This window comes from Oryza glaberrima, chromosome 11 (assembly GCF_000147395.1).
Source record: "Oryza glaberrima chromosome 11, OglaRS2, whole genome shotgun sequence".
In the NCBI taxonomy this organism is placed as follows: Eukaryota; Viridiplantae; Streptophyta; class Magnoliopsida; order Poales; family Poaceae; genus Oryza; species Oryza glaberrima.
In genome coordinates, this window is record NC_068336.1 from 1,226,800 (window position 1) to 1,253,426 (window position 26,627).

The following is a 26,627-nucleotide window of genomic DNA, read 5'->3' on the forward strand; positions in this document are numbered from 1 at the left end:
CCGCGCTGCCCCGCTCCAACCCAAATTCAATTCCCCATTTCACCTCTTCTTCTCTTTGTCCCCTTCTCCATTTCCAAATTCCTATCCATTCCTCCCAGATCCCCAATCCTCCAATTCACCACTTCGATTGATGCGCCAATGGTGCGCGAGCTCCGCCTCGACTCCTTCTACGCGCGCCTCCGCGCCGCCGCCGCCGCGTCCGCCGCCGACGCATCCTCGCCGCTCCTGATCCTCCCCTCCGCCGCCGACGCCGACGCCCTCTGCGCGCTCAAGGTGCTCACCCACGTCCTCTCCGCCGACTCCATCCGCTTCTCCATCTACCCCGTCGCCTCCGCCGCCGCCGCCGCCTCCCTCCTCGCCTCCTTCTCCGCCTCCCACCCGCTCTGCCTCCTCCTCATCAACTGGGGCGCCCACCGCGACCTCCGCGCCGTGCTGCCCCCCGCCGCCACCGCGTTCGTCGTGGATTCGCACCGCCCCATCCACCTCCACAATCTCTCGGCGGCCAACGACCGCGTCGTCGTGCTCTTCACCACGGACGACGAGCATACCGCCGATCTCTCCTACGACTTCGACGTCTCCTCCCTCGCCGACGCCTCCGACCTCTCTGCTCAGGGGGAGGCCGACGACCACCTCCGCGTCGCCGAGGAGGACGAAGACTCCGATGCTTCCGACTCGGATTCCGATGGCGAGGGTGGGAGGAGGAAGAGGCGGCGGCTCTCCGACGATGCGGAGGCGAATGGCGACCCGGAGAGGCTGTTCGGGAAGCTGAGGAGGGAGTACTACCGGCTCGGTACCTTCCACGGGAAGCCGTCGGGGTGCCTCATGTACGAGCTCGCCCACGCGCTGCGGAAGAACACCAACGAGCTCCTATGGCTCGCCTGCGTCTCCCTCACCGACCAGTTCGTCCACGAGCGCATCACCAACGAGCGCTACCAGGCCGCCGTCATGGAGCTCGAGCAGCACATCAATGGATCTGGCAATCTCGACCCATCTGGCATCGGCGCTGTGGTGACGCTCAAGGATGGCACCAAGATCCGGGCGCCGGAGGCCTCACGCATCGCTTATGAAGACGAGCCGCGGCTGATGCTGCTCCGGGAGTGGAGTCTGTTCGACTCCATGCTCTGCTCGTCGTATGTCGCGACGAAGCTCAAGACCTGGAGCGACAATGGCCTCAAGAAGCTCAAGCTGCTTCTGGCAAGGATGGGATTCCCGCTCGCCGATTGCCAGAAGAGGTTCCAGTACATGAGCATGGAGGTCAAGCGGAAGATGCGTGATGAGTTTGATCGGTTCTTGCCTGAGTATGGGCTCACCGAGTTCTATTACCGGAGTTTCTTGAGGGTGCATGGCTACCGCTCCAAGGTTTCTGCTGCAGATGTTGTTTATGGCGTCACAGCTTTGCTTGAATCACTAAATGCCGAGTCCAAGGACTCCAAGGGGTCTTCTGCTGCTGAGCAATTCTGGGTTGCATACTCGGCGTTGTCGCTGAGCAATGTCGATCAGCTGCGGAAAGGGATGCAGTCTGCAATTGAGATACAGAGGGCAATACTGAGGCAAGGAAGCTCGGCGATTACCAAGACCGGGTTCATTCGGAGTGCAAAGAAGTTTCGGTGGGTGAAGCTTGATGATCCAGTGGATACGGATAAGCTATGCCAACCTCAGGCTCTTACCAAGTTCTGCTTTTTCCTTATGGACGCACTGAGAGAGCGAGGAGCAAGGATGAAGCCACTTATCTGCGCTTGCTTAGCAAGGGAGCCTGAGAAAGTGCTTGTTGTGGGGGTATGTGGGAAGCCAAGGCTGGGGGCTGTTAAGGGGAATGCATTTGGTAATGCATTTAGGTCAGCTGCCGAGGAGATTGGTGCAGACTATTTCCATGACATGTTTGAGTCATCATGGATTGTTCTTGACGTTGTTGCTGTCAGCTCTTTCATGATTCGGTTAACAGAGAAGCTATGATGACATGTGTTTGTCTAGCGCTAATGATTCTTTTCAGTCCCCAAAGAAGATGGGAGCTTGAAGCTTGATTCTCTCCCAAACTCTAAATAAAGGAGCTTGAGGGCTGGTGGAGTGGTCGTTCATGGCATGCTCTATTTTTTCTGCTACCACATGATCTTCACTAAGTTAGAGATAGCAGCCGGGCAATGGCAAGCATTGCTTGATTTTCAAAGTCTAGTAGTTCAACGGCTGAGTTTTATACTATGTTATTGAAGGGAAGATTGTTTCCTCACTGTAACTGCTCCATTATTAGAAAATGATAGATCAATAGATTCAGACACAAACCTGATTCTGACACACAAGGGGCAAGGTATATTTGCTTGCTGATTTTCTTTACTACTAGATGAGCTTGATGTTTGTATTTGTATTCGCATAAGCTTGCAATTTCTGCTGTAGAATAGTGTTGTAATCAATTATGTATCATTGCAGTTACTTGATATTCTTTTTAAGTGTATAACTGATAAGTGCCTTCCCCTAACTTGTTTATTTTTTCAATCTCTTAACTGAAAATCTGTTATTAATATATTTGTTAAAGCATTTGATTTCTCTTGGTCAGGGTTGAAGACGGTTAAATCTAGAACACGGATTGTAGTTATCCTGAACATGTTCTATGTTGCAATTCTTTCACAATTTTGCACTATTGATTGCCATACAAGGATTTTGGCTATACGGTCTTCTGCTTCACATAACTATTACTTTCACAATATCAGATGTTCTGCAATATCTTCTGCTGCTTGACATAATTAAGTTAAATAGTTAGTCTATCTCAGGATTAACATAATCTTTCTTAATCTAAATGAATTATTATTACAAATTCACAGTGGTAAAGATAAAGTGTAGCAGATAACCATTTCATGATGATCGAAATGGAAAAGATGCTCCTTTCTCTTGGTAGTTTGTACTTTGTTATGTTGGACTTTATATTATAGATCTAGATCAAGAAAATAAGTTTGCGACTTGTTAAATGACTTACTGTTTTTCCCCTACATAAAACCTGCCCGTCCAATAAGATGACTATCTAAATTCTGAAGATCCTCTTTTCCTGTTAGCTGTTCTCCCACAGTTGACAGGGGTTGAGGGCTTGGGGCTTACCTCTTTGGATATGGGGAAACTGAATTAGAATTCCTTTCCATCTGAAAGTTGGGCCTAGTCCCTAAAATCGCTTGCCTTTTGATATTCTAGGTAGCAGTGGAAGTTCTATTCCATTTCTCTTGTCCTTTACAATCTTACTCATGCATGCAGTTTGCTATGTTGTGGTTTTCTTTGCATTGCAATTTCGTCAAGTAAACTTTATGGTATCAAGGTATTCCTCTGTTACTTTTTCATGTTGGTGAACATGTTTAGGTATTTGGCCGCAAATCAGACTCTGTTTTCTACTGTAGGTTTGTCTGTTGCATATCAGAACGCCAAATGCGTAGGTATGCGCCATAGTTTTGGTATCTGGAAATGGGTCGGGGAATGTCTTATTTACCAAAGCAAGGTTGAAGATAAAACTTCTCAACAGAACAAATTGGGTTTTGCTTTTGCCTGTTACAATTTCATGAGAGCATGCTTGACTTGCCAGTTGGTCGATGAAATAAAATCCTAATGGGCTTGGATGGGCCTAGCCACTAGGCGACATTCCAGATCTTATGGCCCACTTGTGCTTTTTCTCTCTCCAGTTTGGCTGTTGCTCCTGGGACGGGCAGAGAAGAGGCCGCCGTCTCCAGTTTCTACCACTTCCACAGGAGTCTCAGTCTCCGGTCATGTACAGCCTCGCCGGCGGCACCGGCACCGTGCAAGATTGGTCGAGCCAGCATCGCAGGAAACTTTGTCGGTAGCCACACTCAACATCCTTCATTTGCTATTTTATCTCTTCCCTAAGTATCTGCTCGGTTTTGGTTCGCTGCTAATGATTAAAATTTCTGTTGCTTTGCGCATCACTGGCATCGGTAGGTTAGGTCAGTAACACAAATTTACAGAGCGTCCTATATATACAGCGCATCAGGAAAAAAAAAAACTTCTTTCTACAGAAGCTCCATCCTTTCCCTGAGCTAAATTCGCTCATATATTTGCTACTACTTACCAACCCAATTTCCCCCATTTATAGCTCATATGTTCCTGTGTCTAGTTCCAGAATGACCAATTGTACATTGATCAAGGATAAGGGGATATTGACTAATCTTTTAACTAAGTTTGGTGCCACAAGGACAAGTTGAGGTTTTGAAAATGACATGACATCTAACAATGTATTGTGCACTGCCACTGTTGTCCTCCCTCAGCTGTACCGGTGCTTTCTGCAGGAAAGGAGATCATATACGGTTGCTGTCACATAGCATCAAGTCGATTGGTAACGGTTAATTCAAATGAGTGCTTTGCATGTGTGTTTAGTTTCCATCAGAAAAGCCACTTTCAACTAGGTTTATCCATACCTTGCTTAGGGTTGTTTATGTGGTCTGAACCTGATGTTCTCCTTTAGGTTAAGTAGGTCGTTCTCAATTGCCAAACCACAAATTGATTGTTCAAATTCCATAGTTATATTCCTGTACGACCTGCAACCAATTAGTGGTCCTATGCTAATTCTATGTGACTGGAATATTTAGTGTGATGTTTCCTTTTAAATTCTGATTGACGAGACACAAGGCTACTAAAAGCAGGCAAGATCGTAACAGCATTTGTTAGTCTATATTTGCAACTGTACATCATTTTCTTAGAGAACATATCTCATTGGTTCTCTTGTGCTTCAAGAACCACTACGCTGATGCAACAACTTCCACTCAGATTAAGAGCATGATGGTCGTTACTTGTTTTACACTAAGTCTTATACATCAAAAGTGTTCATGGAATTCATCTAGTAGTCAACAGTAGAAGTCAAATCCCTATTAACTGATAATAAACCAATAAAAATTCACAACTGATTGGTCAAGATTCCCTGGCAGTAAATTTTCTTATATTGGTTGAAATGGCCTTCTATTTGAGTTAGAAAAATTCTTTTAGTTAATTTATGCAGATGCTCTTAGTTAATTTCTTTTAGTTACTTGTAAAATGGCCTTAGCCTTTTTCTTAATCTCTTATGATTTATCTCCTTGAAGCTAAGTCTTTTATTTTTTAACAAATCTGATTTGAAGTTGATGGTTTCGAGAGAAAGAAAGCAATTGGCTTTATAGGTTATTGATTTCTTGTTATTTTCTTAAAGACTATTGAGAATGCGGTGTGAAGGGCGGCAAATTTGCACAATCCACTGTTCATGGCTCCAGCTGGTCAAACTCTCAAGTCTCAATGTTGTAGAGATTCTGGGAACCAATGTTAACTGACCAAACCATGATATCTCTTCTGACTCAGGTCATATATACCACATGACAGTCACCTATCGTAGTTGTACCTATCTCAAAATGTTCAATCAACTCATATGCCTAAAATGATAAATTCATATTAATGTTTCCAACAAGTAGATATTGCTATCTATCATTTTTTCAACTTGCAGCAGAGGACACTAGATATGCCAAATGGCTCAACATCTTATCTAGCTCTCTGCTCTTGAATAGGACCTTGACATTTTCGTTGGAACATATAGCAGGGAAACAGGGATTGTGCCACCACATATCAGGCCAATTGATAGTGCACTGTTGGGAAAATCTGCATTGCGTAGTTGGTTACGGGATGACTCTCCAATAAATGTAGATCTGCCTATGATGTGATGCACCAAATAAGGTTCTGAAAAATGGTTTAGTTTGTTCTTTAATTTATGGTATAAATAAACATCGTTGGTTTACCTAACAAATTAACGATGTTTCATGAATGGAGGCATATCGTATTGGATATGTTATATAAGATGGTTCTGCACAGAGTATGTTATCAAAATCCAGGTAACTAGAAAGCACCAACCTTGTTGCGGCTCTATGTTATACTAGCTTTCTCTACTAAATTCCAATCTTAAGTATGTAAGAGTGTCACATATTTTTTGAATATTCATTAATTTTGGCTAGCAGTCCTCAAATACTAACATGTGTATCATAGCAGACGTAGCTACATTTATTTCTGAGAATAGACATCTTCAACTTGTGTATCTTTGTCTTTGTATTCTTTCCAGTTTGTTGTCACCTGTACAGATAGATACGAGATCCATCCACTTATCCAACAACTCCAAATGATTATTGATTAGTATAAGCATTGCACTCTATGCAACCACTACAAAGTATATGGCACTATAGGTTTCTTGAAAAAAAAGGTACATTAGAAATGTGTAACATCAGAATATACTGATGGTGGATCTTCTTGCTCTTTTTAGCTATCGCATTTAAGAAGTCTTACTTCTGAGCATGACAACATTTGTTTAAAAAGAACGATGCACATCACATTCTTATAATAGCAAGGTAAGAGGATTGTAAGTCTTTACTGAAGGCAGTAGCTAGGGTGTTCAGGCAGTCATGCTCAATAGCAAAAGAATTGGCTTGTTGAGGTGGTCCTTGTGGTGCTAGTTTGGTTAGTAGTTGGGAGGTAAGCTACTCACTATTTGTGATGATTATGCTGTAGGTTTGTCCTTTCATGTGAACTAATATATGAACAAACTGAAGAACTGCCTAAAGGTGTCCTTGCTGCAACGACGTAGTAATGAATAATAGGCTGAGCCAACGTTATTCTCTTGTACTCCCTCTGTTTCACAATATAAGACTTTCTAAACACATACATATGTCTAGATTCATTAACATCTAAATGAATGTGGGCAATGCTAGAAAGTCTTGCATTGTGAAATGGAGGAAGTAATGTATATTCCATGCCACTTAGTGTTTTTCTCTGAAACTGTATCTATACTCTATAATTCACAAAGTTGGGTCATATTTTCATATTTTCATTTTTGAATGGATGGATCTCTTCTGAAAAAGTTCATGAATAATTATTTCTTGTTCTTTCAATTTCTCATAGGTCATGGACTCATGGTTATATATCTCCTTGCAAATTGAATAGTTTTGACAATGGAAAGTGGGGTCAAGCATTTAGGTGGTGTTACTCACTGGAGTAGTTTTTACTAACTGTCCCCATGGAATGAAAAATTAGTACAATGGTACCATTTTACAAGTTTTTGGCAAAATGTATCTACTCTTTTTCTTTTTAAAACTAAACCGGTAGGAGAATTACCAATTATGTTTCAATAAATAGAAGTAAAAACTCAGACAGGTTACAAGGAAAAGAAAAAACAACCACCTGCCGAACAACCGCACAACACACACAACTTACAACACCACGCTCTTTAAATTGGCAATATAATCTATTTACAGTCTTGAATTAAGTCCCTTTGCAATGTTTGCTCTGTACAGATCCCCCCTTCAATTAGACACGGAATTAGAACTGTCTTCCTACCTACAAGGCTACAAAAATCAATGGCTGATTTTCATTTTACTCAGTTATTTTGACTAGTAAAGTAGTGGAATTATTAGCAAACTGAATATTTTCTTGAGTAATTAAGAAGGTGATTCTAATGTCTTGAGTAACTATTATAAACTAGTTCACTATTTCATCCACAGCTAGGCATCTTGATTTGGTTTTACATTGTAACGTGGTAAGTGTTTGTGTCTTTGTGCGGTTATAAACAATTGCTTGGAGTTTGCTAGTCACCATTTACTTGGTTTTCTAGCAAGGTTTGGAGATGTAAAGATAAGTTACTTAACCCATGCTCACTTTTGTGTTGTCAGGTTTAGCATAGATTTTACCTTGTGACATATAAATCCATGTTTTACAAAATCTGGATTGGAAGCCATTCCTGTGTTACCTGAGATTGTTTCTTGATTAAGATATTGATGCATGAAAATATTTGGGTCCTTTGATCTTTTTTACACCACCTAACTATTAAAGATCAATTAAATACCTGATAAATACCTTTCATATGCTGTGTATATGTACTCATCAGGATACTTATAGCTGGGGTCAAATTGGTGTCAACAGAATTCTACTTCAAGTATGTGCCATTATTCTGACAGAAAGACGATGGCAACTTATGCCTGCTAATTGACGAAGTAGTTACAGAATGTGCACTTGGACTTGTCAAGAACTAGTTCTCTACACATTAAGACTGCTTTTGCTGTTAGTGTCGATGAACTACTTTGAGGTATAGTTTTGCAGTTAGACTGCCATGCTATTGGTTGTTGACTACCACTGATCTTTATCTTTTTGGAATGGATTTTGTTCATACGCCAGTAGCACTACCTCCACTTTCAGAACTGAACGTCGGTTTTACTTTCTGTCACAAAATGCATATAATGTGTCAATTGTTCTTAATTTGACAAGACTAATGCTTACACTTTCCTGCTTACCGCTACAGGATGCTTCCTAGAAGAATGAATTGAGCTTGTCTATGTACTCCCCCGAGGTTACACAGATAGACCTCTCATATTTAATTGGTAGCTGGCACTAGCTGCCGGTTGGTTGTCATGGCACACTCCCTTGGCAACTCTTAATTACACGTGAGCTATATTTGTACTGCCTTGGTCCCGTATCTACTCTGATGGATACACGGACTGAGATGTATACTTCCACTCAATACCTATCATGTTGTTAAGAATTGCAGTTCCTTTCCTTTTTATAATTTCTACTATTAAGCATTTAAGCATGACTTTCTTTTTCTGGAGATCATTTTACAGGGTGATTTGAACATACAGTAATTATGGCCAATCCTTCGATCAACTCTATACAAACTATGCAACAAATTTTAGTTACTTCCAGAATTCCAGATGTTGTTTTGAATTAGTAGACTTGAATCACTTGAACATGTGGAGATCTTGAGAGTATTTTTCTTTCTGAACCGGTATGGCTGATCATAATGCTTTCCTTTCTTGGCAGGACTGAAGGATTGTAGTCCTGCATTTGTTGAAGAACTCCATGAAGGTAATGTGCTTCTTATGGACCATGGCAGCATGGTTGGATGCGGTTGGGCCAGGAAAAATCTAACCTGGTCGGGCTCACCCCGCTGGTCCAAAGCCTGCCTGATCTGGGGCTGGAACACAAAAAAGCACATAGCTGCTGTACCAAGCTAGCTGATTGGCGTCAGGCAGTTGAGAATATCACCGAGCCAGGCTAGGACAGGTTGAGACTTGAGACTTCATCAGCTTAATTGTTCATGCAATGCCAGGTTTTCCTCTCGTCTTACGTACAATTTAATAGGCGATCTGGAGTTTGTAATTTGTACACTGAAGCAGGTTCACTAGGCAGAAGCAGAGGATTCTGCAGGTTAGCATAAAAGGGACGTGTAACAGAGAGAGACACGACACAGGCCATGTCATAATCAGGTATAATCACTCAATTTCCTGGACATCGACCACTATTCTCAGTAGTACAGTACCATCTACGAGTTTTAGTTGATGTTTAACAAGCTAACGCTGCATTTGCTGTGATGCTGATGACTACCTAGAGTAGCTATGCACCATCAACACACAAGTTTCTGAAGCCTAGCTATTTGCAAAAATATACTCATAGAGAGGGACCTAACTTGTCCAATTGCCCTAACATTGGTGTAATTTGCAGGGTAGGTCCGGCATTAAACGAAAGATTAGGGCACTGTTTATCTTTGCACTCAATGAATGAGAACAGGGCAAGAAAAAAAAGTTAGGAGCTGATTTCGTTTGCACTGAATGTGATCGGGGGACCACCTACACAGTTGCCGACAGGTAAGGAGTCTGTTTAAGCTTCCTCTCTCCGCAGCTTCTTTGTAAGAATAGTATAGTATCTGCATTCATATGGGCATACGGCAAGTACATAAGAGGACGAAGAAACTGTTTCATAAATCATTGCACCAGACACCAGTCCACTCCATTCAGAACCAAAAAATAAACTGGAACTTTCACCATTTCTCTGGTCTCGAAGTCGTTTTAAAAGGTGTGCAATCAACACGAGTTAACTTTGACCATAAAAACCAAATTTACAATAGTTTTCTTAGTATTACACATGTAATTTTGTAAAATTTCTGCTAAAGAACTAGATAGCATATTTGTATTTAAAAATATTCAAAATAACTTTCTTTTAGACAAGAAGGAGCACTTATTACTATATTAGTAGAGAAATTTCATAATCTCAAGAGGTATCAAATTTACATTAGAAAATATGCATGGTACCTTCCGTTACTCCCTCAGAGCAATCACAATGCAGACATAAAGCTATAAAGGTGAGTCTTAAGTCTCTAAAGTGAACTTTATACATTGTGAGAGTAGTCCAATTACCATCCAACATTGCTGAAATTATGGAAAACAAAAATTAAGAATTAAGAAAGGAAGATAAGATTGTCATTTAAAGACCTCTTTGATCCAAACAGGAGTCTAACAACAAAGGATTGGATAGGGATTTTGACAACGATATTATATTCCAATATTTCAGCTCTTTGTGGTAGGTTTGGCTACTGGAGACAATCTGTAGAGATATTTTTATGAATTAACTCTTTTGGAAAAATGAATAATTAACAAATAATCTTGATGAGTTACATCATGCTTACATATATAATCACGCCTGTTAATTCCTGTTGCTATCTCTCTTATTCTTGTGCTGACGTTTGATGCCAGTGACACACGTACAACCGGTCACACATCCAAAACTACAAATAAAACAAATCTTCTAGCTTCAAGTATAGTAACAACAATAGTTTAACCTAGACATGCATCTAGCTAATTAATATAAAATTAATTATTGATGTGCACAGTATACGTATCGAATGTGACAGTGTTTTTTCTTTCATTACTTGAGCTAATTAAAACATCATTGGGACGGAGCAGCAACCATCGGAGAGGTCCATGAGGTCGGCAACCTGCTCCGCCGCCGCCTCGTCGAACAGCCACTTCTCAATCGAAGACAGCGGCGCCGCCGCCTGGTTCATCAGCTGCTGCTTGCTCTCGTCGCCGTAGCCGCCGCCATAGCCGCCGTACTCCATGAACGACGACGCCGGCTGCTGCTGATGAACGTCGAAGCAGCAGTCCAGGTCGGCGCCGGACATGCAGTCGAAGGACGACAGCAAGGGGTTGCCGACGACATCGACGGCGGGCTTGACGTCGTCGTAATAGCCGCCGTCATAGTGCTGCAGCGGCGGCGGCGGCGGCGACGGCGAGTTGGTCTTCATGAAGCCGTCGAGCAGCTTGGAGATGTTGTCCATGCTGGAGGCGTAGGAGGAGGATGGGCAGTCGGCGAAGGGGGAGCGCCTAGCAATGGCTGCCATCTGGTTGACATCGGAGTTGCTGCTCACCGTGTGGCTGCCGGCGGCGGAGGGGAAGGTGGCGTCGGCGAAGATGGGGTGGCGGTTGGAGGCTGCTGAAGTGGAGTTGGCGGCGGCGGCGAGCTTCTTCTTGAGGTGGGTGTTCCAGTAGTTCTTGATGTCGTTGTCGGTGCGCTGGGGGAGGTAGGAGGCGATGGCGGCCCAGCGGTTGCCGAGCAGCGACTGGAGGTGGACGATGATCCCCTCCTCGTGCGCCGTGAAGTTGCCGCGCTTTATCCCCGGCCGCAGGTAGTTCGTCCACCGCAGCCTGCAGCTCTTGCTGCACCTCATCAGCCCTGCATCCATCCATCCACCCACACAACTTCAGCTTCTTCTCAGTTCATCATCGATCACCATGGCTAAGCTTCATCTGCAAAGAATTGGGGAATTAGGATGTACCTGTGTTGATGGGAACCGATCTCCAGTTGCCGGGGCCGTGTTCTTGGATGTAGGAGACGAGGATGATGTCCTCCTCCGGCGTCCATGGCCCCTTCTTGATCCCCTCCTTGTCGCAGCACGGCGGCCGTCCCATGGCTACAATTCCTCACTCACTCACTAACTCCGATCCTTCCTTCCCGGATCGATCGATCGAGCTAACTACTCTTTCTGGAAGCTGCAGCTAGCTGATCGATCGATCGTCTCTCTCTGTGCTACCTGAGCTTCCGACAGTGTGCTTGAGTGTAGAGATATATATAGCTAGGAGACTTTGGACTTTGGGAGTTGAGTGACTGGGAGTGAGTGAGCTCCTTTTCACTTGCTATCTCCGATGTAAGCCACTTTCTGATCGATCGATGAGATGATTTACTTTCACTTTCTAGCAAGTCTCAGTTGATCTGGTCGATCGATCGATCTGTCTAGCTATATGTATGTAGGATGCTTTCTCTTTCTGTCAACAGCATCACATGAATCAGTGACAATGACACGGCCACACCTTAAAGCTAGCAAGAAAGACTGTTGTATCTCTGTATAGCTAGCTCCAACCTGTACGTACTACTGCTTGGTTTCACTGTGTCTAATTTAAAAGACACTGACTTTTCGCATGCAAGTCACCCATGGATATGACTCTTCAAACTTAATTTCTCAAGGCATTTCCTATACCCTAAGCAATTTATCTGTCCAACTATATATAACTCTTGGGAAACTATATATTTTCATCCCTTAAAGAAACATCCCTCATTGTTGCATGTCACTAAAATAGCTTAAAAATTGAAAAAACATTGGTATGATAGATATAAACATACAAATTAACAAATAGCTTAAAAAATTGATTTTTTTTGTTATTTTCATTTCTACTTACATACGTTGAATTTGAAATTTTTGCATGTTTATGAAATGACATATTTCATATTAATCTATCATGTCTATTTGTTTTTTTTAATTTTTTTTGATGACTTTTTGGGTGACATGCACAAAATGAAGAGATGAAAATCCACTTCTGTAACTCTTAGGCTGCATTTGAGAAGGCTTAAGATTACAAATCAAGAAAGCTATTATAACACATGATTAATTAAATTTTAATTATTATAAATTTTAAAAAGATTTATTTAATATTTTAAAGTAACTTCTATATAGAAAGTTTTCGTATAATATACGTCGTTTAGCAGTTTCAAAAGCGTACTAATGTGTACCTGAGGTAAAATCTGCATCTTCCTATATGTTGTCGAATTGATTGGACGATCATGAGGAGAAACATAAGGCTAAGGCAGGAGGCATATGCCTTGCACCAGAGTGTCGCTTCCTACGCATTGGGATTTAATTAAAGAATACGCACACCAATATATGTCAAACTTCCGTAATAAACAAATAAAATACGGAACAACAGAAAAAGAATTAGCAATTCAATTCGTATGAACTCATTCCTGCATTACAAAAAACTAACATAATTATTAGCTAGCAACTTTTAAAGTCTATTGCAAGTTACTAGTAGTTGATATTTAGAAAATCTGAATGTTGGAATTGTTAACATATAAATAGTAAATCTGAAATTTAAGATTTTTCCTCACATACAACTTGGTAAGTATGACTTTCGAATTTTAGACTTATTAATCCTAGAAATAAAAATATATTTCTGAATTATATAAAATGGAAAATTTATTTATACTGCCAATATCTATTTCAGTATATATAAAATTTCAAACCGATTCTTCTAAAGAAGGATGCACTCCCATCGTTTTTTTCCCTAAAGATGATTGATTATAAGCCGTAACGCTTATTAGCGACTTAAAAAGTAATTTATAAGTAAACTTTTTTATATATGTATTCTCAAAAAGCCAATTGAATAGATATGATAAAAAACATCAAAATCAACTTTAAAATTAAGTTTTATATTAAAATTTAAGTTTGGCTGTGAGTGATAAGCTGAAGAGAAAAATATGATTTGAACACACGTAGCTAGCTGAGTAAGGTTTAGAGACATAAAATCCCAATGCAATATATAGCCAGGTTAGTCCTTTTATGCGGGTTTGTTCGGAGGACATATTGACAGTTGTAACTTCTCCCAAAATCAGAAACTCTCCAAATAGTATAATTCTTTTTAATCCCAAAAGCTGCTTTTCTTCTGTACTACCCCATCTTATAAAAGGCCTACCTAGATAGGATGTGACGTTTTCTAGTATAATAAATATATGTTCAAACTCACTGAACTAGAAAACGTCATATCTCATTAGAGGTTGATTTTTTAGATTCTTACCCCTTGCTTATCAGAATTTAAAGTTACCTCAAATATGCCATGCCCATTATTGTACTCGAAATACAAGGAATTTTAGTTGGATGCGATATATCTTAGCATGTTCAAATTCATAATACTAAGATATTTTAAATCCATCTAAAAAATCTCTTATATTTTGGGACGGAAGGAGTATTGTGTAAAAGACTATTCCGTATATAACGTTACATATTCTGACTTATACGTACGGATCCCCTCTATTCGTGGTGTAAAATGGACCAGCGTGCTTGAGATATACTACTATATATGTATGTCTCACACATTGTGCTTATGATGGTAGGTCCATTAGCTCTCCATCCAAACTATTTTGCCAGAATGCCCACATGCATATATAGGCACAGGGAGAGTGTGAGAACCCAATTAATCGGCCAAGGTCAGCAAGGTCTGTGCAGCATACACTCCATGTGCAGTTTATATATAATATTGTGAATGACGAAATAAAATCCATATATATAGATGTGCATGGCCTTTTAGTGGACCAAAATAAGACAAAAAATATTCCAATTTGCATTTATTTATTATGATATACTCTCTCTGTTTCACCATGTAAGTCATTTTAGCATTTCCTATATTTATATTGATGTTAATGAATCTAGACATATATATATATCTAACTAGATTCATTAACATCAATATGAATATGAGAAATGTTAGAATGACTTACATTATGAAATGGAGGAAGTATATAGTTTGGTATCAAAACATATAATGGACAGATCATGCAAGCCAGGCCCTCCTGTAGAAATTTTGCAGATATACATGATCCATCGATCTGTTCTCTCAAATCTCAATCACTATTATCTACTTATCACCATCACACTGCAGGTCACGAGGAATTATATTATTAGTGCTATATATATTTATGCACTATATCATAATAATTATGTACATCACTGCATCATACATTGTCATGCATCTTGCATCTTGTGGGCGTTTCTAGTTCCACGTTGTCTCGGCCCACTCCCATTTTAATGGAATCGACCAATCACTTCCTTTTTCTCATATTTACAATTTCCCACGTGCTTCCTAGCTAGCTGCTCAACCCTTTAGTCACCCTTTAAGCATCCTGTCTGTGTGAAGATTGATTTTCATATGTGGTGCCTTTTTGATACCCGTATTTTCACAAGCGGCTAATTTTCACTTGTGAAAATACTCTATTTTCATTGACCTTCGGTCGATGGTGCCTAAACTGGCTACCAGCAAAAATATATTTGGTCACCAACAATTAGCTTTTTTTACTCCATCTCAAAATATAAGGTACAATTAGGTGATGTTTGAATCCCTGTCATATCGGATGAATTTAGAGTATTAAACATAGACTACTTATAAAACTAATTACATAAATGAGAGCTAATTCGCGTGACATATTTTTTAAGCCTAATTAATCCATAATTAGCGCATGTTTACTGTAGCATCACATAGGCTAATCATGGATTAATTAGGCTTAATAGATTCATCTCGCGAATTAGCCCAGGGTTATATAATGGGTTTTATTAATAGTCTACGTTTAATATTTATAATTAGTGTCCAAACATCCGATGTAATAGGGACTAAAAAGTTTTAGTCCCATCTGTTGTCTTAATCACTACCAATGTAAAGAAAAAAAAAGGATTTAATCACCTCGATACATGCATGTAATGTGACTGGAGGACTAAATGGTAGAGCTTTTTCTTTTTTAAAAAATATATCTAAAGTTAGAGAATAAAGAGGTGCTAGTTAGTATGTGCATGTATGCACACCTTATATTATGAGACATGAAAAAAAGTATTATGCCTTATATTTATATTTTGGATAGATAGAACAGTTGTGATTTTCATCCATAGTACAAGGTACCACAGGCATGAGTTCTTTTAAAGGTATAAGTTTGAAAGTTGGGCGAGTCAAGGTTGTAACAACCATTCTGCTGAGCAATATGTTTAGAAGATGAAGAGTGATCGAACGGAGAGAAAAGGACTCACGGCTTAAATATATATATTTGCTATATAATATACATATATATGTGGTGTTATGAACTGGAGGACCACTGTTGTGGGAACAAAGTATTAAAGGGTTGAAAAGGAATTTAATATACATATTAATCCTGTGATGAGTCGACATGACACAATTATGTCAAAATTAAATCCGTAACTTGCACGTTTCGTTTTCTATTTTTTAGTTTCAGAGGCATTTGATGAGTTAGAAACTTCACAACGTATTTTGTAAGGGTCGATTTATTTTTGAGAATCACATGCCAATATGGCAATATGTATCAGCTATATAGCAGCACGTACGTGTCTGCCATGCAATGGGTAAATTAAAGCCTCATTTGATTTGTATTTGGATTACTCATTGAATTATTGCAGCGGAGTATCATAATTTTTAAAAATAAACTTAATAAATAGTTTAAAACAAGTGATCTAAAGTCAAATAAAAAGAATATTCCTCATATATTCCTAGTCAAGGAGTTAAATGCCTCATGGCTAGAAATAGGGAGGTGGTGGTGTCGAAAATCCATCGTGATCAGAATCGTATTAGCCATATCTTAGCTAATAGAGAGAGGTGTGAGTTTTTAACAGCCTTTTGGCCTGATGATTCTTGTAATTTCATCTCACACCTTGTCGGTGCTGACTCTATAGCTTCGTAATATATCTCCCTTTCCCCGCAAAAAAATAAAAAGAATATTTCTTTTAACATATTCTTTTGAAGCATAGACCAAATAATTTGTTTTAATAATCTGATATTTTTTCTTAAAAGAACATGGTATAACAGAAAAGTATTTTTTTAATCATATCAACGCCATCTAAATAGGCAAAATTATGGGTGGAAGAGCTTTATAGAGGCCTACCTTGGTCATTGCCTTCCCTGCTCTTAAAAAATTATAGTGAAGTTCATGATGAGTCTGTTGTTACACAACATAGTATAATAGCCCTTACCCTACTTGAAATGGAACTTTTTATATTTTTTGACTGGATGGAACTTTTTATATTGGCTCCTTCACATTCTCTTTTCAAGATCAGCCACTGAAAATTATGATATATGAAATTGTACTTTCATATACAAGCTATTAGACAGATGCCTAATACAACTGCAAATGCCATGAATTTAACTTAAAATCAAAGCACAATGCACTTTATATGAGTTACTCCCTCCGTTATATAATAATTCGCTTTGATTTTTTTCTTAAGTTTGTAGAAAAATATAACAATTATTCAACACAAAATAAACATATTATCATAATATATTTAATGTTGCATGTAATAAAGCTTTAGAGGTTGCTATTTTTTTTATAAACTTGATCAAATCTAAATAAGTTTGAGGAAAAAAGTTAAAATAATTTATAATATGAAATGAAGGAGGAGATACATTTAGTACTGAATTATATTTTGGATAGATAGAACAGTTGTGATTTTCATCCATAGTACAAGGTACCACAGGCATGAGTTCTTTTAATGGTATACACGGCTGAATTAGTTTGAAATTCAGGTACATTTAATACTGAATTATTTTGATCGCAAAATATTTAAACAGCACTTAATTATTTAGACACTGGAATGAAGAGTTGAAGACGAACTGCTAAGATCGACCGACTCTTTTTCTTTCTCTTCCTTCGCATGCAAACAGTTGGGCTACTCGGATGGGCTGATTGGACCAAACCATTTGTCCCAGAATAGAACCCTAGTGGTAATCTTTTTTTGTCCGAATTAAGGCCTAAACATAATCCAACGGTGCTAGTACCCCAGATTTGGGAGCGTTTAGGCTTAAACATAATCCAACGGCTGAGATCATCTCTCGCACAGACCGATGAATTAATTACCTTCCTCTCCTTCGTCTTCCTCCGGAAACATTCCCCTATCTCGAGCTCTTCCCATGGCGACTGACGCTTACCCAGTCCAGCTCCTCCACCGCCAAGCAACCGCCGCCACCGGCGGCGGCCAATGGCACAACCTCGGCGCCGCCTACGCCGCCGTCAGATTCCTCCGCCCGCAGGGTCGATCCCTCGTCTTGTACGCCGGCCCCGACGGCGGCGCCCAGCAGCGCATCGTGTTCGCTTACCCGATCCTCCCCGGCGACGCCTTCGAGAGGATGGACGGCGAGACGCTCTCCTGGGCGGAGCCGGAGTGCGGCGACGAGTTCGCTCTGTGCTTCCTCGACGAGGCCGCCTGCGCCGCCGTCTCCGGCGCCATCTCCCCGGTGACGGAGTCGCTGGCCGCACTGGACGGCCTCGCGGAGAGGCTCGCCGGGCTGCGCGTGGCAAGGGAGGAGGGTGGCCCCGCCGGGGTGGACATCGCCGGCCGGCTTGCTGCGATCAGCATAGGCCGACCATGAATCGACCACCGCTAACCTAGGGTTCGATGTGAATTTCCCCTAATGTCGCCGTCGTCGTCTTGATGTAGAATTTCTTTCTAGTCTGTAGCCTGTAGCCCTGTACATGTCTGATGTGGATTAACAATGCTAGTTTACGCCTGCGAGATTTTCTTTCATACTTACCTTGATTCTTTTTGGGATGGGATTAACAAATTAATTAATCAATCATGGGTATGTAATCGTATACAGACCTGTAGTTATCATCAACCAGCTGAAGAACAACCATTGAAAGTAGGGAGAAATGATTACAGACTAAATGCAAACAATCACAACAGGAGACTGGTTTCAATATGCAGAGATTGCAGCTCACTAATCACCGTGCATCACAGCAGTGGAACAAACAATATAGGAAAATATAATCATATTTAAGCAGCAGTTAACCCAATACCGCATTCAGATTGGATGATGCTATCCAAAATACACTCTGGAGGAAATTCTAGAGATCAATTACATCCGCAACAACTACATCAACAGCGGGAAAAAGGAATTCTCATTTAAGTGATACAGCAAAACAACTCAGGGCATTAAAAGTAAGATACATTTGCAATTCAAGGAGATAGTGCTCATTTACCAAGAGTATAAATCAGCAAACTAATGCCCATTTGTTACACTTCAAATTTTATCAGGGAAATATGAATCAGTAAAGCAGTGAGAATTGTAATTTCAATAACTCATGTAAATATTCACTAGACACAACAGCTGTGCATCAAAGGATTCAACAAAAAAAACCAAGCTCTTCTTATCATCAAGAATGCACCAATATACTTCATAGCACTTCATTTCATATTCTGACATCTTGGGAACCTTACCTCACTCTCAAGGAGACAGTGAGAGGGTAAAGGAAAACTCTTCTGTCAAAAGAGTTATTCTGTTCCATTTAAGGACTAGTCTTAGAAGTCCAGTGGCATTCCGAACATGTCATTGATCTCAGCCATCACATCGCGGGTAGTAATAGTGGGCTCAAAGAGACCACTCTGGCATTCAAATTTGGAAGCATTGCTTGGTTTAACTTGGGCTGCTGGATTTTCGCCTGGTTCATCATCAGCTAATATGGAGAAACCACTGAGGGGTGCCGCTTTTCTCTCTGACAATGCTGTGGTTTTCTTGTTTTTAGGTTTCTCACCTTTGAAGTTCAGTGGTATCCCAAACATGTTATTTATATCATCCATAGCCTCCTTTAAATTGACAGTTGGTTCGACCAACCCATGGTGGCAAGCATTTTCCACTTTAGGCTCTCCAACAACAGCTGATCCAACAAATCTATGAAAGACCGTGTCTTCTCGAAGTCCAGATATTGCTGGATGTAAGTCATCACATCTTATTTTTGAATCAGTTTGTCTCGAACAGAGTGAAGTGTTATCATCAGTTAGTTGCATGGTTCCAGAATTGATCTTAACACCATTATCATTTTTCTCAAGCTGTTCATCTTCATCATCAGGCAGTATTGCAAACCCTCCCACGAATGGTTTCTGGAAGTCAAAATTGGCTTGCTGCCTTGAATCACGTGATGGCTTTGGAGGACATACAGTACTCTTATGGCTCATGGCGTTACGACCATTGCCATGTGGCTCATTTTCATCAACAAAGATTTCAAATCCACTTGCCTTCTGATTTACCTGTGTGTTCTCCTTATTAAAGTGCCTGTGCTGCACCATTTTTTGGTTGTTGCAGTAAGGATCATCTTCATCTACAAAGATCTCAAATGCGCTTGCTTGCTGACTTAACTTTGGATTATCCTGCTTCATGTTCTTGTCTTGGAGTTTGCTGGGTCCACTCTTGTTAGGTTCATCTTCATCGACAAATATCTCAAATGCACTTGCTTCCTGATTAAAACTTGGTTTATCACGATTTGAGCGCCTCTTGAGCTTAGTTTCTGGTTCCAATGGCTCCAAAAACATGCTACTGATAGCATCCATTGCCTCTTTAGTGTTTATAGTGGGTTCAACAAGGCCATGATGGCATGCATCTTCAGTTTCTGATTTCCCAACCAATGCAGAGCCTACAAACCTTACAACTACAGTATCATCACTATTATGACGAGACAAACTCTTTGTATCTCCTGAAGTGCCTCTATATAGTGGACGCCCTAACGGATGCGGAAAACCCAAATGAGGATTAGAGCCACTTCCTGATCTTTGCACTGGATTGGACTTCGGTTCTGTACAACTTCTGCTTTGACCTGCAACATATTCCAACATCAAGAACCATTCCATGAAAAAAAGACAGTTCAAAAGTATGGATCTTGAATAATGATAGTTAAAGTGCTGCCAAGAAGGTATTTTTCTTTCATAGTCTTGATCAGTAAGCTTCGAACAGTAAGAAGCTTGATAAAGGTAACACTGGTCACATAAGAAAATATTGATTTGCATAGCCTGATACATGTTTTTTTTTCCACTTAGAAGTACCTTCAACTTCGTTCTTTGATGTAGCAATGGACTGAACCTTGTTAGGCATTCGTTCCTGCTGCACTCTAGATTTCCTCCTCTTGTATAGTTCCATGCGCCGAATAAATTGTTCATGTGCTTTCTGCAGCTCCCCAACAGGCTCTGCAAGGCTATTGAATACATTGATAAATGGTAAATGGTACCTTTAATTTGCAAGGTACTTCGTATTCATATTAATTTTATTGTGAGGTTTCACTTGCAAACTGCAATCCAAGGATTTGTTACTCCATTGGTTTGCAGTAGGCGGATCTAAGATACGTCCATTGACAATTGAATTGAGTACATGAACTTTTTTTTATGTGTCATTACATATCAGATGTTTCCTTTAGGACATATTAGATGTAGCTGTTGAACTAAATTTTAAGCAATGATAACCGCAAAAATATGGTACCAGCAACAACAATGGTGGTAAAAATCTTACTTCTGGGTTCCCAAGCGGTACATGTTCTCAGCATCCTCAAACCTCTTGTGCTTCTCATAATACAGTGCATAAGCCATATAAAATGCGGATCTCTTAAGGCCTATTCTATTCTTTTCCATCTTCTTTAGCAATGGCTTTGCATCCTTCACATGGTCCATCTACACCATTGAAAAAAATATATGGAAATATCACAATAGGACCTTTCAGTCCAAGAAAATATTCATATCAAAAGATCTCTGTTGTGCGTAACAAAGCCTAGATAATAAGCTAAGAAAATATTCTTATCAAAAGATTTATGTTGTGAGTAACATACAAGTTATAGTATGAGCAAGCAAACAATAGTACGAAATGAAGACATCAGATTGAAATCGCTATCGAACTATTGCAGATTCAATTAGCACAGGGCAAAGCTCGAGCCCCAAACAAATCGATTTTGGTGTGGAACTGCAACCAAATGAACCTCAGGCTATCTCAACAGATCCCCAATGAAATGAAATCCACTATATATGACAACATCAGTAAAAAGGAAAGGAAGCATATGGCGGATAGGTGGATGTAGAAGAAGGTGGCTGACCAGCTGGATCCAGACGCGGAGGTAGCGGGGATCGTCGCGGTAGCGGGCGTCGTCCTGGAACTCCTGGGCGCACTTCTGCAGGAACCTGGGCAGCTTCGCCCGCAGCGTCGCCGGCGGCAGCGCCGCCTCCATCTTCCTCATGCCCCTAGCAAACAACGAATCGATCCATCAAGCAACTTGCATCGAGAAGGGGAAGCGATCGATTGGGAGTGGTAGAGAGAGAGAGAGAGAGTACCGGAGCCATGGGCGGAGGGGGTCGGAGCCGGAGTAGGAGCGGATGTCGCCCACCACCGCCGACAGGAGGTCTTTCTCCTTGTCGCCGCCGCCGCCGCCGCAGTGCTGCTCGGTGGCCGCCGCCATGGGAGGGGTGGTGGATTGGAGCGGCGGCCCGCCGGCCGGGGTGAGCAACACGAGACGAGAGGGGGGGTTTTTCCGGGTTTGAAATGCAAGGGTGGCTAGTTTCAAATCTCCTTCACTCGTGCGGATGACAGGTGGGCCCACTACCATCCTTGACATATGCCCCACCTGTCAGCCAGACAACTCTTGTCGCCGCATCTTTGCCAAAATCCAGTAATGATAAATTTTAAAAGGCAGTTCAAGCATGGGCATTGCAGATCACAAATTTACAATCAAGGTAAGATAAATGAGCAGCCCCATCGTTTCGCTTATGTTAATACTTATAAGTCAAAATTTAAAATTTAAAATTAATTTTAAAATTGATTTTGTGATTTTTTATTATAGTTTATTTTATAGCATTTGCTTTTGAATCGCTAAGAATATGTATATAAAAGTTTTACTTATAAATTAATTTTAGTTGCTAATAAGCCATACAGATAAGCATAACCATAAGTAAAAGGATGACACTGCTCATTGGTTCCAACTTCCAAATTTGTTCAAAAACCTTCTGCGTACAGTACAAAAATTGATATGTCTGCTCAAGATTTATTTAGGTAATACTGTGACCAAAAGAACCCCACAAGTCACGACTCACAATCAACTCTGCGGTTCGACCTAAAGACATAGATTTCAAGCCGTTTTGTGGAAGAGATCCTGGAGATCAAGTATGTCAGCAAGAACTCCAGCTGCAGTGGTATCATTGCCAGCTCCAGCGCCCTGAATCACCAGAGGGGCGCTCTCGTAGCATCTGCTGTATATCTCCACCTGCCCAAGAACAAAGCAGCGTCACTTTTACGTTTCACATCACTCTCTACCAACAGTAAAAAATCACATATCAAACATTCTTTAATCCTCTCAAAACAGAAAAATGGATTTCATCAATCTACTTCTAACGTGTTAGAGGCCAACACAAACAATGTTTTTGGTAGTTTTAGTGTTCCAACTTCCAAGCTCGTGTGAACAACGCAAAGAAGAAATGGGGAATGGTGCCAATACAGACCCTGCTCACACTCGTAGGCTCTTTTGTTTTCACCTGAAAATAACCAGCCCTTGAGGCTACCAACTGCACAGTGCCGCTTGATGTTGAATAAAAGAGAAAAAGAGAGAGGAAAATAAAAAGGATTAGCATACCACATTGTCACTTCCTCTCAACCTTCCCAGTGCAGAGTTTTTCGGGAGTTCTTCAAGGCCCACTTGGCACCTACAAAATGGGGATGTTACTCTACACTACCATTGAAAAAACCTTTACAAAATGCACAGAAATGGGCCTACGTGTCTCTGACAATAGTATGCTAGTATCGAAACACTAATTAGTGATTCAGAGGGCATAGCACAATAAAAGGATACATACCCTGTGCTTTCAATCTTACAGACATAGCGAAGAACATTTCCTTTCAAAGATGCTGCCTTTACTCTTTCTTCAATGCTTTTATCAAGCTGTACTAAACCACTTTCAAGGAAGTCCTTTGTGGACATTGCATCAGGTCCTAATTCACTGGGGTATAAACTCTCAACCTGAAGATAATTGCAAAAAATTAGCACACCTGATCTTTTTTCTATGAACAGGGTGCCTGCTCAATTACAAGCGGTCTTCTAACTGGAATGTATGACATAACACATGCATAAATATAGTGTCTATGCATAATTAGAAAATTTGGGAATAAGTGATTTAGGGGTTAAAATCTTTCAAAATCAAAGTTCTGGTATCATAGAAAACAACTGAACTAGCAGCCACTCAACAAAGCTAATGGCTACATAAACTAAATAACAACTTCCAAGATTTGGAGGGTATTCATTTCATTCAGACTATAAGATACATAAGGTGTATAATTCATCGGAATCCCCAATAATCCTGAACACAAGTCTATGGTGATATCCAGTGACCTATATTGTAGAAGTGTGTCGGTCCTTATCCATAGAATCCATGTTGCCAAAATATTATAGAAGTAGAACTAAAGAGAAAAAGATGGTTCCAAGTAATGCTTCGGGCAAACTATCACCAAGAATGGTATCAACAAGAAATGCATCATTTTAAACCAACTAGGTTTTTTTGAACAGCCAGAATAACAGGAAAACACTTGCTACAAGCCTCAGACCCTCAGTTATATTAGCGAAAACATCAGCCCATGCACACCAACCTATGTTTACACAAAACATTAGAGTGCAAATACCATCAAGATTAATTATATGCATACATTAATATTCTCCATGCTAATCTGTTGCCCCAGAAGCCTAGCTAAGATCAATGCCTGCATTCCAAGATGAACTTGTTAGACCTCATCATCTATTGACAAAGAATGAAATAATCAAATAAAACATCTGAACCTGAACATAAACCTCCCTTATGTCAATGTCTATGCAAGGTTATTATTGAAATTCCAAATAGGATAAGTGCATGATATAGACCTTCCTGAACTTTAGTATTTATGATATTGATGTGCTAGTGAATATATTTTGGATCAAATCATGGTATGACACAATTAAACAAAAAACAGATACACAGCAGCAGCTCATGATATATTAGTTCATGGACTTAGGAGTAGAAAAAAATTGTGGCAATGGTTAACAAAGGCACATATAAAGTGAATTATGTAGAGTAGCATGTAATTCATCAGATGAAAAATTAACCTTTCTAGCTACGTCCATCCCACTGAGATCATCACGTGGATCTACCAAAATTGAACAACTGAGTAAGTGCACTTATCACAAGCATCAGTAGACTTTCGGTAAATATGAAATCTGTAATTACAGATAAGGAATTGAATACTGAGTACACATTGATGTTATAATGTCCAATGAATGAATAAATTTTTAGACCTGGTTCTGTATAGCCAAGAGACTTGGCAGTTTTCACAACTTCACTAAATTTCTTTCCATCCTCCAGCTCACTCATCACATAACCAAGTGTACCTGCAGAATCATAGGAATGGAAGTGTACATTGCTCTGCTATTTGGAAAACAGACACCTTTTACAAACAAATAAAATAATAACTGTGTACCACTCAGACTGCCAACAATACGAGAAACTGGATCTCCAGAGGCAATAATACGAGTCACAGAAGCTATTACAGGCAGACCGGCTCCAACCTAAGAGTAGGAATAGTAAATATCAGCAGAGACCCTCAACTCATTTGTAATAATAAAAGAAATTGCCAAAAAAAAAGGCTGTGCTTAATCATATGGCCAGAGTCATATCATACAACCCCAGATCAAATAAATGAATGGATTTCCATGAAAAATAAATATAAAAAACATTTTTTGCTGGGTCGGCGAAAGAAACGCCGACCAAATTTCATTAAGATTGGGGGAAAAGTATAATAACATTTAATAGTGAAATGAAGGAATTACTAGTGGCGTATGCATACAGTAGATTCAAATCTTATGCGACGGAAGTTGGAGACCAACTTTTCAAAATCCTCCTGCATGAAAAAGGAACACATTTGGTAAGCATGAACTTATGTGTCAAAATGACAAAAAATACTGGATGGAAGACTTAAGGAGGACATTACATAAGCACAAGTAAGCGGTTTCTTGTTTGCCAATACAACACAACATCCACAATCCACGGCATCCTTTAGCATGCCAACAGTATCATAAGTTGCAGAACAATCAACTAGTACAAGACCTGCAAAAAGGATCATAAGATAAGAACCAAAGAAGATATTACACTCCTTTTTTTTAAAAAAGGAACTAATCAACAATCATACAGCATATCAAAGATTCCTTTTTTTCCCCACTGGTTTCTATTCCAGAGAATTCAAAAACTTAGCGCGCAATGTATTCTGCATAGGGAGAAGGATCACAGACCAGTTGTTTTCCCTAGAACGCTGGCAGTGTCAATGACTTTCCTCCTAGCCTCAGTGTTGTTGAATAGCTGACATTGCCCTGAAAATTGCACAATCCAACCATCCATTACTTTAAATATCACGTGTACAAATGCAAATTCATGACAAAGTATTCATTACCCAAGGAAGCTATGGAATATTCTAAAAAAAGAAAAAAGGAATAACGAAATAGAATGGGGATACCTCGAGCGAGCAGGGAAGATAGGGGCGAGCCGGCGGACTTGGCGGCGCAGAGATCAGCGAGGAGCGCGTCGTCGAAGCCGTTGGAGTGGAGGTCGTCGGCGACGAGCAGAGAGGAGCTGTCGGCGACGCCGAGCACCCGGATGGCGACGCCCTTTACAAGTATGGGCGATGAGAGCACCGAATCGGAGAGGAAGGGGACGGGTCAGACGAGACGAGGTACCTGGTTGGCGTGGAGCGGGCGGCAGGAGACGATGTGGCGGAGAAGGTGGCGGCCGACGCCGCCGCAGCCGAGGAGGACGACGGGGAGGACCGACCTCACCGGCGCCGCCATTTGGGTGCTTGACAGCTTCACCTTCAGGCTACACCATTTTTGGTTTCTTCGGCCTGTTGTTCAATCGTCTATTCGGCCCAGCCCACGCAGCATTTTTTTTCTTCATTTTTTTTAAGATGATGGCAGAGTAGGCCAATGTCCCTATGCTTAGATTTGATTTAGAGAAT

At 40.6% G+C, this 26,627-nt stretch overlaps 5 protein-coding genes across 6 annotated transcripts; 2 read left to right on the plus strand and 3 right to left on the minus strand.

Moving 5' to 3' along the window:
- LOC127755268 (uncharacterized) lies at window positions 1–3,521 on the plus strand. Its single transcript, XM_052280925.1, has one exon. It carries the CDS (start codon window positions 139–141, stop codon window positions 1,951–1,953), a length of 1,815 nt encoding a protein of 604 aa, XP_052136885.1. The 5' UTR covers window positions 1–138; the 3' UTR covers window positions 1,954–3,521.
- A 6,947-nt stretch (window positions 3,522–10,468) lies between these two features.
- On the minus strand, window positions 10,469–12,102 carry LOC127755269 (transcription factor MYB60-like). Its single transcript, XM_052280927.1, has 2 exons — window positions 11,597–12,102; window positions 10,469–11,493 (listed from the first exon to the last, which is right to left on the minus strand). The coding sequence occupies exons 1-2, from the start codon at window positions 11,727–11,729 to the stop codon at window positions 10,700–10,702; spliced, it is 927 nt and encodes a 308-aa protein (XP_052136887.1). The 5' UTR covers window positions 11,730–12,102; the 3' UTR covers window positions 10,469–10,699.
- A 5,408-nt stretch (window positions 12,103–17,510) lies between these two features.
- Window positions 17,511–18,421, plus strand: LOC127753738 (uncharacterized). The gene has a single exon (XM_052279161.1). The coding sequence runs from the start codon at window positions 17,769–17,771 to the stop codon at window positions 18,225–18,227; it is 459 nt and encodes a 152-aa protein (XP_052135121.1). The 5' UTR covers window positions 17,511–17,768; the 3' UTR covers window positions 18,228–18,421.
- A 301-nt stretch (window positions 18,422–18,722) lies between these two features.
- LOC127753737 (uncharacterized) lies at window positions 18,723–22,120 on the minus strand. Its single transcript, XM_052279160.1, has 5 exons — window positions 21,941–22,120; window positions 21,706–21,850; window positions 21,132–21,289; window positions 20,672–20,820; window positions 18,723–20,445 (listed from the first exon to the last, which is right to left on the minus strand). Exons 1-5 carry the CDS (start codon window positions 22,063–22,065, stop codon window positions 19,157–19,159), a joined length of 1,866 nt encoding a protein of 621 aa, XP_052135120.1. The 5' UTR covers window positions 22,066–22,120; the 3' UTR covers window positions 18,723–19,156.
- A 431-nt stretch (window positions 22,121–22,551) lies between these two features.
- On the minus strand, window positions 22,552–26,532 carry LOC127753776 (uncharacterized). Of its 2 annotated transcripts, XM_052279199.1 has the most exons (13): window positions 26,350–26,532; window positions 26,130–26,280; window positions 25,909–25,986; window positions 25,611–25,726; window positions 25,467–25,520; window positions 25,101–25,188; window positions 24,919–25,011; window positions 24,730–24,770; window positions 24,297–24,350; window positions 23,453–23,616; window positions 23,233–23,302; window positions 23,102–23,134; window positions 22,552–22,866 (listed from the first exon to the last, which is right to left on the minus strand). In XM_052279199.1, the coding sequence occupies exons 1-13, from the start codon at window positions 26,458–26,460 to the stop codon at window positions 22,732–22,734; spliced, it is 1,188 nt and encodes a 395-aa protein (XP_052135159.1). In that variant the 5' UTR covers window positions 26,461–26,532; the 3' UTR covers window positions 22,552–22,731. The 2 variants fall into 2 exon arrangements, with proteins under 2 accessions (XP_052135159.1, XP_052135160.1); XM_052279200.1 differs by lacking the exon at window positions 23,102–23,134.
- Between the last annotated feature and the right edge of the window lie 95 nt (window positions 26,533–26,627).